The sequence below is a fragment of the Oncorhynchus kisutch genome, unplaced genomic scaffold (genome assembly GCF_002021735.2).
Source record: "Oncorhynchus kisutch isolate 150728-3 unplaced genomic scaffold, Okis_V2 Okis09a-Okis19a_hom, whole genome shotgun sequence".
NCBI lineage: Eukaryota > Metazoa > Chordata > Actinopteri > Salmoniformes > Salmonidae > Oncorhynchus > Oncorhynchus kisutch.
Window position 1 is genome coordinate 8,459,170 of NW_022261985.1, and position 13,505 is coordinate 8,472,674.

Below are 13,505 nucleotides of genomic sequence, written 5' to 3' on the forward strand. Positions count from 1 at the left end.
CATAGTGGTCTCTGATTGGTGGTCATCATTGGGTGTGTCATCATAGTGGTCTCTGATTGGTGGTCATTGGGTGTGTCATCATAGTGGTCTCTGATTGGTGGTCATCATTGGGTGTGTCATCATAGTGGTCTCTGATTGGTGGTCATTTGGTGTGTCATCATAGTGGTCTCTGATTGGTGATCATCATTTGGTGTGTCATCATAGTGGTCTCTGATTGGTGGTCATCATTTGGTGTGTCATCATAGTGGTCTCTGATTGGTGGTCATCATTGGGTGTGTCGTCATAGTGGTCTCTGATTGGTGGTCATCATTTGGTGTGTCATCATAGTGGTCTCTGTTTGGTGGTCATCATTGGGTGTGTCATCATAGTGGTCTCTGATTGGTGGTCATCATTGGGTGTGTCATCATAGTGGTCTCTGTTTGGTGGTCAGACCCTCAGGTGGAACAAACTTAAACTTCTTTTTTCAACGCTGATTTGAATGTCATTGAAAACAAAGATGTCATCAATATTTTATTTCAGCAAACAAAATCCTTTCTGAATTTAAAAGTAATCTTCGAAGTAATCATCTAGTTTTTAAAAAAAGTGTCTAATCCATATTACAGTTAGTTTTTTGTAATCAGTTACATGTAATCCAATTTCTGCTCATACCTTTTTTTAGTAATATCTGCAACAGTGTTAACCCTTTACGCTCCTGGGAATTGGCCTATATGGATAGGGCTACATTGAAATGTTTCTTACAGAAGAACTATGAAAAGCATAACCACGGTAACCATTAACAGGGAACAGTTGGGAGACAATGGTAACAGTATTAGACTGAAGGTGAAGACACAATTCACCTGACGCAACACTGAATCCAAACATTACAGTGTTGATGTGGATTTCAAATTTACTGGACATTTTGCTGCGTTTGTTGATAACAAAATCTGAAAATATTATTGGAATATGTGGGGTGGGTGCAACACAAGACAAAAAAATGACAAGGGTTTGAGTGTCCAAGTGGCATTCAGGTCTGTGTGGCACGCTGAACTTTCTTCACAATAAACAAACATCATTCTGCGCAGAACAACCCAGGGTGTGACCCCATGTCACCTGGTATCTGCACATCAAACAGACTCATTCTGTTCACAACAACCCAGGGTGTGACCCCATGTCACCTGGTAACTGTTCATCAGACTCATTCTGTTCACAACAACCCAGGGTGTGACCCCATGTCACCTGGTAACTGCACATCAAACAGACTCATTCTGTTCACAACAACCCAGGGTGTGACCCCATGTCACCTGGTATCTGCACATCAAACAGACTCATTCTGTTCACAACAACCCAGGGTGTGACCCCATGTCACCTGGTAACTGCACATCAAACAGACTCATTCTGTTCACAACAACCCAGGGTGTGACCCCATGTCACCTGGTAACTGTTCATCAACCAGACTCATTCTGTTCACAACAACCCAGGGTGTGACCCCATGTCACCTGGTAACTGCACATTATACATAGTGATGATAAACGTTGACACTGTACATGACATGAGTTGTCTGACATAGAAATGTGAAATGTACGTTTGGACTCACAGGTGTTTGTCTTCCTTGTGTGACATCAGAGGTATTAATTATAATCCTCAACATCTCATCTTTCAAAATACTTAATTTACAGCATTTCCCTCGTTCGGACAACAAATCATCTGTAAAACTTGTTGTGGCGTGTGGTGCTCTAGTTCAGAACGTCTGTCAGTCAAAAGCCAGAGGTCTGACGTCATGTATATAGCATGTTACTGTACAGGTAGTGTTTTCCAATTTAGGTGCTAATTACTGTCCAAATCTGTCATCTTAAACCTGTCTACGGGTACAAGTGTAAAGGGTTACACCTAATTAACCCTGGCAACATGTTCCCCCAACAAGCTGTTCCCCCAACAAGCTGTTCCCCCAACAAGCTGTTCCCCCAACAAGCTGTTCCCCCAACAAGCTGTTCCCCCAACAAGCTGTTCCCCCAACAAGCTGTTCCCCCAACAAGCTGTTCCCCCAACAAGCTGTTCCCCCAACAAGCTGTTCCCCCAACAAGCTGTTCCCCCAAGCTGCTGCTCCTCCAACAAGCTGTTCCCCCAAGCTGCTGCTCATCCAACAAGCTGTTCCCCCAAGCTGCTGCTCCTCCAACAAGCTGTTCCCCCAAGCTGCTGCTCCTCCAACAAGCTGTTCCCCCAAGCTGCTGCTCCTCCAACAAGCTGTTCCCCCAACAAGCTGTTCCCCCAACATGTTCCCCCAACAAGCTGTTCCCCCAACATGTTCCCCCAACAAGCTGTTCCCCCAACAAGCTGTTCCCCCAACAACATGTTCCCCCAACAACATGTTCCCCCAACAACATGTTCCCCCAACATGTTCCCCCAACATGTTCCCCCAACATGTTCCCCCAACAAGCTGTTCCCCCAACATGTTCCCCCAACAAGCTGTTCCCCCAACATGTTCCCCCAACAAGCTGTTCCCCCAACATGTTCCCCCAACATGTTCCCCCAACATGTTCCCCCAACATGTTCCCCCAACAAGCTGTTCCCCCAACAAGCTGTTCCCCCAACAAGCTGTTCCCCCAAGCTGTTCCCCCAACATGTTCCCCCAACAAGCTGTTCCCCCAAGCTGTTCCCCAACAGTAACTCTCATCTCTTCCTGTCTTCTCTTGCAGCAGTAAGTCAGTGTTGGAGGTCTGTCCTGACTGAAGAGGAGACCCACTACACACACAATCACATCATCAGCTTTTAAATACACACACATTCATCGTAATGGTAGGTTCATACCTGTTGGTTTCAATTCAGCTGAATGAATGAATGACTGAATGAAACAGCTTCTGGAATTAAACAGTTTGGTGGAACCAGTCTTAGTTGTGCAGGCTAGCTAAACCTACATTTCCTGCCAGAGAAACTGGCCTGTTCCTGTCTGGAACATTCCCCTGAATGACCTGTTTCCTCTCAGAGAGACTGGCCTGTTACTGTCTGTAACATTCCCCTGAATGACCGGTTTCCTGTCTGAGAGACTGGCCTGTTTCTGTCTGGAACATTCCCCTGAATGACCTATATCCTCTCAGAGAGACTGGCCTGTTCCTGTCTGGAACATTCCCCTGAATGACCTGTTTCCTCTCAGTCCTCACTGACTGGAGCAGTGGCCTGGCGGTCTGCTCTCTCTGCTGGGGCTGAAGAGGGAGACAGTGTTTAATCAGCTACTCCATAGTCCACACCTCGGATCACACACTGATACTGTTGCTGCTGTGGGTAGTCTGCTTGAAATAGCAGAATTAGATCTGTGTGAATGTAGTCTAGAATGGAGGTCTCTGTTTGACCCCAAACAGTCATTATTTTGACTTTCGTTTGAATCATGTTCTTTTCTCCCCTCTCTCCCCTCTCTCCCCTCTCTCCTCTCCTCTCTCCTCTCTCCTCTCCTCAGGGAGGTGTATGATGACTGAAGCTGCAGGGCTATGGCCAGCGAACCCCTCGAAGGCTTCCATGAGGTCAACTTGGCGTCACCCACCACCCCTGACCTCCACGGATTGACCTCCGACACCAGACCCCAATGTCACAGCGCCCCTTCCAGCGCCCTGTACCGTACACCCTCCCTCAGCTCCAGCCCCTGCCCCCCCAACGCCCTGCGAGCCGACCAGCTGCCCACCCAGCCCATCTACTCTGCCCCTAGGCTACTGGGCAGCACAGAACCCCACAATGGAAGGTCAGGAAGAAACCCTCCTGGAGAAACAGCCTTACAGTACCTGGCCCATGACAACCACAATGTAAAGAGAGATGTTACCTGGCCCATGACAACCACAATGTGAAGAGATAGTACCTGGCCCATGACAACCACAATGTAAAGAGATATAGTACCTGGCCCATGACAACCACAATGTAAAGAAATATAGTACCTGGCCCATGACAACCACAATGTAAAGAAATATAGTACCTGGCCCATGACAACCACAATGTAAAGAGATATAGTACCTGGCCCATGACAACCACAATGTAAAGAGATATAGTACCTGGCCCATGACAACCACAATGTAAAGAGATATAGTACCTGGCCCATGACAACCACAATGTAAAGAGATATAGTACCTGGCCCATGACAACTACAATGTAAAGAGAGATGTTACCTGGCCCATGACAACCATATTGTAAAGATAGTACCTGGCCCATGACAACCACAATGTAAAGAGATATAGTACCTGGCCCATGACAACCACAATGTAAAGAGATGTTACCTGGCCCATGACAACCACAATGTAAAGAGAGATGTTACCTGGCCCATGACAACCACAATGTAAAGAGAGATAGTACCTGGCCCATGACAACCACAATGTAAAGAGATATGTTACCTGGCCCATGACAACCACAATGTAAAGAGATATGTTACCTGGCCCATGACAACCACAATGTAAAGAGAGATGGTACCTGGCCCATGACAACCACAATGTAAAGAGAGATGGTACCTGGCCCATGACAACCACAATGTAAAGAGAGATAGTACCTGGCCCATGACAACCACAATGTAAAGAGATATATTACCTGGCCCATGACAACCACAATGTAAAGCGATACTAGAGAGAGATCTTGAAGATGGAACACAAATCCTAGCAGGTGAAACTGTTTTAAATGATGGCATGATTTCTGCTAGGATCTCTTTACGCAGTGCAGTCGGTATTAACCAGACAATGTGTTCAATACAAGTCCAGGGTTCCACTAAGCAGTGTTCATTGACACTTAAAACGTACTATTGATGACTAGCCCACTGGGATGCTAATTCATACATTAAAACATGCTTACTAGGCTTAATGTCCAACCAGGTAATGATAGCTGGATCATTATCACCACTAATCATACAGTCAATAGTGCTGATCAGTGATGACTGATTGATCCCTGTAGTAATCAGCCAACCCTCCTATATGCTTACATTAGTGTACCCATGATTCCTTGCAGCGTTCCGGGGTTGGAACCCCCCGTCCGGTCAGAGGCGGAGTCAGCAGAAGGGGTGTTCCTGTCTGGAGAGGAAGGGGAGGAGTCTCTGAGTCTGACCAATGACAGCCTGTCCCGCCTCCGCAGCCCTTCAGTCATGGAGATCAGAGAGAAAGCCAATGAGCGACTGAAGGAGGAGCTAGCCAAGGCACAGAGGGTAAGAGACCACACACACACTGCCCATGTCATGTGTATGTTCCCTCTGGTTGTGTGTCTACTAGTTGAATGGTCTCACATCAGTTGATAACAGAGTGAAATCCATGCAGAAGGAATGTGTGGTTCTCCTCTCCTCATCAAAGCAGCCATTTTGAAATCAACGGCAGGGAACCAACATGTTATCTCCTGTGTTCTCTGAAATTACCCCACAAGCCTCTTGACAATGTTTATTTTAAACCCAGCGCTCCTGAATGCTGCTTTCTCCAGCCAACTCTGATGAGTGAGAATTATCACTGCCTCGTAACCAGAGTTTGAATGGGCGTGTTGGAACGGAAGGGGTTGGGCCTGAGCAGGCAAGGTGATTGGTTGACCAGTGATACTACAGGAACAGTGCTTTGTTCAGTCCATTTTACCATGTTATGATCAGCCTCCTCTTTCAGCCTCTTCGTTCAAATCAAATGTTATTGGTCACATACACATATTTAGCAGATGTTATTGGTCACATACACATGGTTAGCAGATGTTAATGGTCACATACACATGGTTAGCAGATGTTATTGGTCACATACACATGGTTAGCAGATGTTATTGGTCACATACACATGGTTAGCAGATGTTATTGGTCACATACACATGGTTCGCAGATGTTATTGGTCACATATACATGGTTAGCAGATGTTATTGTAGGTGTAGCTACATGCTTATGCTTCTAGATCTGACAGTGCAGCAGTATCTAACAGTTCAAATGCCCTGGGAGGTGCAGACAAAGGATCCGCTTTGGGAAAGTCATATTCCTGGTTGTGCTGGCAAGTTGACGTCTCTCTGATATTCAATAGCTGTTCCCGACTGTATGTAACAACACTTAAGGTTTTCTGGGCTAACAATGTAAGAAATAATACTTTAGAAAATGTTTAAATACTACGCAGTTTCCTAAGGACTAGAAGCGACGCTGCCATCTCAATAGGCGCCATCTTCCTATTCCGCCTCTTCTTTCTGCCTCTTCATTCAGCCTCTTCATTCTGCCTCTTCATTCAGCCTCTTCATTCTGCCTCTTCATTCTGCCTCTTCATTCTGCCTCTTCATTCAGCCTCTTCATTCTGCCTCTTCATTCAGCCTCTTCATTCAGCCTCTTCATTCAGCCTCTTCATTCAGCCTCTTCATTCAGCCTCTTCATTCAGCCTCTTCATTCAGCCTCTTCATTCTGCCTCTTCATTCTGCCTCTTCATTCTGCCTCTTCATTCTGCCTCTTCATTCTGCCTCTTCATTCTGCCTCTTCATTCTGCCTCTTCATTCTGCCTCTTCATTCTGCCTCTATCAGAGCAGCATATTAGAACCACAAACAGGAGTTTGTTCACGTGTCATTTATTGCTTCAAACGTTGTTGTTTTTACCTCTGTTTCTTCTGAACATTCTAACTCTCCCCCTCTACACTGGTGTGCCAGACAGAGTCAAGGTGTCATCTCACTACCTTATTTAGAGATCTCTGGAATGAAATGGTGTGAGAGAGACGCAGCTGCCAGTTGCACCCACATTCTGTCTGTCTCAGTCCTGCTGCTCAGAGCAGGGATGTGGGAGAGAGAAAGAAAGATTGTAAGACGGAAGGAGAGCGAGAGAACGAAAGACAGAAAATCATGAGTGAAAGAGAGAGGGGTTTGAGAGAGAGACTTGTGGTACTGAATCACCAGCTAGCTACTGTACTAGGTGGTGCTGAATCACCAGCTAGCTACTGTACTAGAAGGTGGTGCTGAATCACCAGCTAGCTACTGTACTAGAAGGTGGTGCTGAATCACCAGCTAGCTACTGTACTAGAAGGTGGTGCTGAATCACCAGCTAGCTACTGTACTAGAAGGTGGTGCTGAATCACCAGCTAGCTACTGTACTAGAAGGTGGTGCTGAATCACCAGCTAGCTACTGTCCTAGAAGGTGGTGCTGAATCACCAGCTAGCTACTGTCCTAGAAGGTGGTGCTGAATCACCAGCTAGCTACTGTCCTAGAAGGTGGTGCTGAATTACCAGCTAGCTACTGTACTAGAAAAAGGTGGTACTGAATCACCAGCTAGCTACTGTACTAGGTGGTGCTGAATCACCAGCTAGCTACTGTACTAGAAGGTGGTGCTGAATCACCAGCTAGCTACTGTACTAGAAGGTGGTGCTGAATCACCAGCTAGCTACTGTACTAGAAGGTGGTGCTGAATCACCAGCTAGCTACTGTACTAGAAGGTGGTGCTGAATCACCAGCTAGCTACTGTACTAGAAGGTGGTGCTGAATCACCAGCTAGCTACTGTACTAGAAGGTGGTGCTGAATCACCAGCTAGCTACTGTACTAGGTGGTGCTGAATCACCAGCTAGCTACTGTACTAGAAGGTGGTGCTGAATCACCAGCTAGCTACTGTACTAGAGGAAACCCCAGTATCCCCTGGAGGCTCCTTCAGTTCCATTAGCATCAGGGAAGTCCTGGATTATAACTACAGCCATTAGACTGGACCTCATTCAATATCACAGATGCTCCAAATCAGACCACTCCAATGAGGTGCAGGGTCATGCTACTAGGGTGGCCCGGGGGAGGTTAGATTGAACCAATCAGTCATTCTCAGGTGTTCTTATTGACCACTGCTGACCTTATGGTGACCCCTCATGGATTTGGAATCACAGTTCTTGATGATCCCTCTGCCATTTCCCCTCAGAGAAAGCTGTGTGTCTTCCTCCCTGTATTACCCCTTCTGGCTGCTCCTCGCTGCACCAGGACTGACTGCTGTCCTGTTGCCAGTGTCTCTTCCAGTAAGGAGAGGGAAACGTTGTGCAAACACCCAGTTCCTCCTTCCCAATACAGACTGTGGGTCTGTACAGCCTTAACAGGTGACCAGCCTACCCCAGACAGACAGGTCAATCACTGATTCCCCCAGACAGACAGGTCAATCACTGATTCCCCCAGACAGACAGGTCAATCGCTGATTCCCCCAGACAGTCTACGCAGCTCAGACAAGTTGTCCGCTCCAGAACCAGCAGGGTCAGCCCCTTTTCTTCCTCTCCTTCCATCTCATCCCACCCCTACCTTCTTCCCCCTTTCCTGCCGTTCCCTGCCCATTCTCCCTCCACTTCCTGCGTTGATCATTACTACTATCTACCTCCCTCCACTTCCTGCGTTGATCACTACTACTATCTACCTCCCTCCACTTCCTGTGTTGATCACTACTACTATCTACCTCCCTCCACTTCCTGTGTTGATCACTACTACTATCTACCTCCCTCCACTTCCTGCGTTGATCACTACTACTATCTACCTACCTCCACTTCCTGTGTTGATCACTACTACTATCTACCTCCCTCCACTTCCTGCGTTGATCACTACTACTATCTACCTCCCTCCACTTCCTGCGTTGATCATTACTACTATCTACCTCCCTCCACTTCCTGTGTTGATCACTACTACTATCTACCTCCCTCCACTTCCTGTGTTGATCACTACTACTATCTACCTCCCTCCACTTCCTGTGTTGATCATTACTACTATCTACCTCCCTCCACTTCCCGTGTTGATCACTACTACTATCTACCTCCCTCCACTTCCTGTGTTGATCACTACTACTATCTACCTCCCTCCACTTCCTGCGTTGATCACTACTACTATCTACCTCCCTCCACTTCCTGCGTTGATCACTACTACTATCTACCTCCCTCCACTTCCTGCGTTGATCACTACTACTATCTACCTCCCTCCACTTCCTGCGTTGATCACTACTACTATCTACCTCCCTCCACTTCCTGCGTTGATCACTACTACTATCTACCTCCCTCCACTTCCTGCGTTGATCACTACTACTATCTACCTCCCTCCACTTCCTGCATTGATCACTACTACTATCTACCTCCCTCCACTTCCTGCGTTGATCACTACTCTCACCCTTCTGCATCTGTCGGCATGGCGATGACCTTGTGTTCGATGAGCGAGAGGGAACCCTGTCCGGGCGCGTGTGTGTGTGCGCACGCTGTAAGCCAGCTCCCAACTAGCTCTCTACTAATCTGAGCCATTGAATAATAAATAAAAAGGCCCAGCCAGCCAAGGGAGTTGGTGTTTATCCTTCCAGATGCTTATTGTTGTTTACCACGGTCTAGAATACCACTAGTGTCTGTCCTGTTTACCACGGTGTAGAATACCACTAGTGTCTGTCCTGTTTACCACGGTCTAGAATACCACTAGTGTCTGTCCTGTTTACCACGGTCTAGAATACCACTAGTGTCTGTCCTGTTTACCACGGTCTAGAATACCACTAGTGTCTGTCCTGTTTACCACGGTCTAGAATACCACTAGTGTCTGTCCTGTTTACCAGGGTCTAGAATACCACTAGTGTCTGTCCTGTTTACCAGGGTCTAGAATACCACTAGTGTCTGTCCTGTTTACCACGGTCTAGAATACCACTAGTGTCTGTCCTGTTTACCACGGTCTAGAATACCACTAGTGTCTGTCCTGTTTACCACGGTGTAGAATACCACTAGTGTCTGTCCTGTTTACCACGGTCTAGAATACCACTAGTGTCTGTCCTGTTTACCACGGTCCAGAATACCACTAGTGTCTGTCCTGTTGTTTACCACGGTCTAGAATACCACTAGTGTCTGTCCTGTTGTTTACCACGGTCTAGAATACCACTAGTGTCTGTCCTGTTGTTTACCACGGTCTAGAATACCACTAGTGTCTGTCCTGTTGTTTACCACGGTCTAGAATACCACTAGTGTCTGTCCTGTTGTATTTGGTCAGGCCCTGGAAAGTTATTTAACTACTGGGTTTGTTAACAAAACAATGTGTGAAGAGGTGTCACCTTGCCAGAGGAGAGGACTAGTAATCCCTGTGTGTGTGTGTGTGGTTGTAGCTCTTCACATATAATTACTGGGTGAACAACCGTTACTGCATCAGCATGTGTGTGGTGTTGGTGGGGGTTAGTGGGTGTAGCCTCACTATAAAGTTATATTTACTAAGAAGCAGCAGGTCAAATGGACACAGGATGTTTCTGTTGTATTATATGACATGGACAACACCCAGCTTATACAGCCTACAGGGGATGTCCATGTTCCTTCCAGGAAGTAGTATAGAACAATAAGGGCCACACACTGTTAACTTCTCTAGGGTAGGGGGCAGCATTGGGGATTTTGGATGAAAAGCGTGCCCAAATTAAACTGCCTGCTTCTCAGCCAATAAAGCTAGAATATGCATATAATAGTATATTTGGATAGAAAACACACTGAAGTTTCTAAAACTGTTTGAATGATGTCTGTGAGTATAACAGAACTCCAATGGCAGGCAAAAACCTGAGAAAAAATCCAACCAGGAAGTGGGAAATCTGAGATTTGTAGTTTTTCAACTCATTGCCTATTGATGATACAGTGGGATGTTGGTCATGTTGCACTTCCTAAGGATTCCACTAGATGTCAACAGTCTTTAGAACCTTGTTTGAGGCTTCTACTGTGAAGTGGGGGAGAATGAGAGGGGAATGAGTCAGAGGTCTGCCAGAGAGCCACGAGCTCAGCCTCGCGCGTTCACGTGAGAGTTAGCTCTGTTCCATTCCATTTCCACAGACAAAGGAATTCTCCGGTTGGAACATTATTGAAGATTTTTGTTAAAAACATCCTAAAGATTGATTCTATACATCGTTTGACATGTTTCTACGGACTGTAACGGAACATTTTGACTTTTCGTCTGCTCCTAGTGATCGCACGTCGTGAGTTTGGATTGTGTACTGAATGCGCTAACAAAAAGGAGGTATTTGGACATAAATGATGGACGTTATCGAACTAAACAAACATATTTATTGTGGAACTGGGATTCCTGGGAGTGCATTCTGATGAAGATCATCAAAGGTAAGTGAATATTTATAATGCTATTTCTGACTTCTGTTGACGACACAACATGGCGGATATCTGTTTGGGTTGTTTTGGTCTCTGAGCACTGTACTCAGATTATTGCATGGTGTGCTTTTTCCGTAAAGTTTTTTTGAAATCTGACACAGCGGTTGCATTAAGGAGAAGTGGATCTAAAATTCCATGCACAACAGTTGTATCTTTTATCAATGTTTATTATGAGTATTTCTGTAAATTGATGTGGCTCTCTGCAAAATCACCGGATGTTTTGGAAATACTGAACATAACGCGCCAATGTAAACTCAGATTTTTGAATATAAATATGAACTTTACCGACCGAACAAAACATACATGTATTGTGTAACATGAAGTCCTATGAGTGTCATCTGATGAAGATCATCAAAGGTTAGTGATTCATTTAATCTATTTCTGCTTTTTGTGACTCCTCTCTTTGGCTGGAAAAATGGCTGTGTTTTTCTGACCTAACATAATCGTTTGGTGTGTATTCGCCGTAAAGCCTTTTTGAAATCGGACACTGTGGCTGGATTTACAACAAGTGTATCTTTAAAACGGTGGAAAATACAAGTATGTTTGAGGAATTTTAATTATGGGATTTCTTTTGTTTTGAATTTGGCTCCCTGCAGTTTCACTGGCTGTTGACGAGGTGGGACGCTACTGTCCCACGTACCCTAGAGAGGTTAAAGATCCCTTCCAGGAACCAGTATAGGACAATAAGGGCCACACACTGTTAAAGATCCCTTCCAGGAACTAGTATAGAACAATAAGGGCCACACACTGTTAAATATCTCTTCCAGGAATTAGTATAAAACAATAAGGGCCACACACTGTTAAAGATCCCTTCCAGGAACTAGTATAGAACAATAAGGGCCACACACTGTTAAATATCTCTTCCAGGAACTAGTATAGGACAATAAGGGCCACACACGGTTAAAGATCCCTTCCAGGAACTAGTATAGGACAATGAGGGCCACACACTGTTAAATATCTCTTCCAGGAACTAGTATAGGACAATAAGGGCCACACACGGTTAAAGATCCCTTCCAGGAACTAGTATAGGACAATAAGGGCCACACACGGTTAAAGATCCCTTCCAGGAACTAGTATAGGACAATGAGGGCCATACACTGTTAAATATCTCTTCCAGGAACTAGTATAGAACAATAAGGGCCACACACTGTTAAATATCCCTTCCAGGAACTAGTATAGGACAATAAGGGCCACACACTGTTAAATATCCCTTCCAGGAACTAGTATAGGACAATAAGGGCCACACACTGTTAAATATCCCTTCCAGGAACTAGTATAGAACAATAAGGGCCTGACACTGTTAAAGATCCCTTCCAGGAACTAGTATAGGACAATGAGGGCCATACACTGTTAAATATCTCTTCCAGGAACTAGTATAGGACAATAAGGGCCACACACTGTTAAATATCCCTTCCAGGAACTAGTATAGAACAATAAGGGCCTGACACTGTTAAAGATCCCTTCCAGGAACTAGTATAGGACAATGAGGGCCATACACTGTTAAATATCTCTTCCAGGAACTAGTATAGGACAATAAGGGCCACACACTGTTAAATATCTCTTCCAGGAACTAGTATAGGACAATAAGGGCCACACACTGTTAAAGATCCCTTCCAGGAACTAGTATAGGACAATAAGGGCCACACACTGTTAAAGATCCCTTCCAGGAACTAGTATAGAACAATAAGGGCCACACACTGTTGAATATCTCTTCCAGGAACTAGTATAGAACAATAAGGGCCACACACTGTTAAAGATCCCTTCCAGGAACTAGTATAGGACAATAAGGGCCCCACACTGTTAAATATCCCTTCCAGGAACTAGTATAGAACAATAAGGGCCACACACTGTTAAATATCCCTTCCAGGAACTAGTATAGGACAATAAGGGCCACACACTGTTAAATATCCCTTCCAGGAACTAGTATAGAACAATAAGGGCCACACACTGTTAAATATCTCTTCCAGGAACTAGTATAGAACAATAAGGGCCACACACTGTTAAATATCCCTTCCAGGAACTAGTATAGGACAATAAGGGCCACACACTGTTAAATATCCCTTCCAGGAACTAGTATAGGACAATAAGGGCCACACACGGTTAAAGATCCCTTCCAGGAACTAAGTATTTTATTGCTCTGAAATACATTTACTGTACAGGGTAATATATTATTAGGGTAATATAAACGTTTTGATTCCAGCTATCGAAACTCGGCCTGCTGTCAACTGAACTGTGTGTGTTTCCAGGACATGCCTGTGTTTATTTATTTATTTATTTATTTACCTTTATTTAACCAGGTAGGCAAGTTGAGAACAAGTTCTCATTTACAATTGCGACCTGGCCAAGATAAAGCAAAGCAGTTCGACAGATAAAACGACAGAGTTACACATGGAGTAAAAACAAACATACAGTCAATAATGCAGTATAAACAAGTCTATATACAATGTGAGCAAATGAGGTGAGAAGGGA

The 13,505-nt window shown here is 45.2% G+C and overlaps 2 protein-coding genes across 6 annotated transcripts in view; both read left to right on the plus strand.

The window, feature by feature from the left end:
* The window catches only part of LOC109886385 (rab-3A-interacting protein-like), a 67,163-nt gene that overhangs the window by 28,554 nt on the left and 25,104 nt on the right, over positions 1-13,505 (plus strand). For 4 of the 5 annotated variants that reach the window (XM_031815466.1, XM_031815469.1, XM_031815470.1 and 1 more), the window contains exons 2-4: positions 2,673-2,772; positions 3,428-3,706; positions 4,948-5,140. In XM_031815466.1, coding sequence (XP_031671326.1) covers positions 3,459-3,706; positions 4,948-5,140 — 441 coding nt within the window. In that variant the 5' untranslated portion in view covers positions 2,673-2,772; positions 3,428-3,458. The remainder of the gene's footprint in view (positions 1-2,672; positions 2,773-3,427; positions 3,707-4,947; positions 5,141-13,505) is intronic. The other variant, XM_031815468.1, reaches the window with a different exon arrangement.
* On the plus strand, positions 1,885-2,643 carry LOC116360526 (vegetative cell wall protein gp1-like). The gene has a single exon (XM_031815234.1). The coding sequence runs from the start codon at positions 1,885-1,887 to the stop codon at positions 2,641-2,643; it is 759 nt and encodes a 252-aa protein (XP_031671094.1).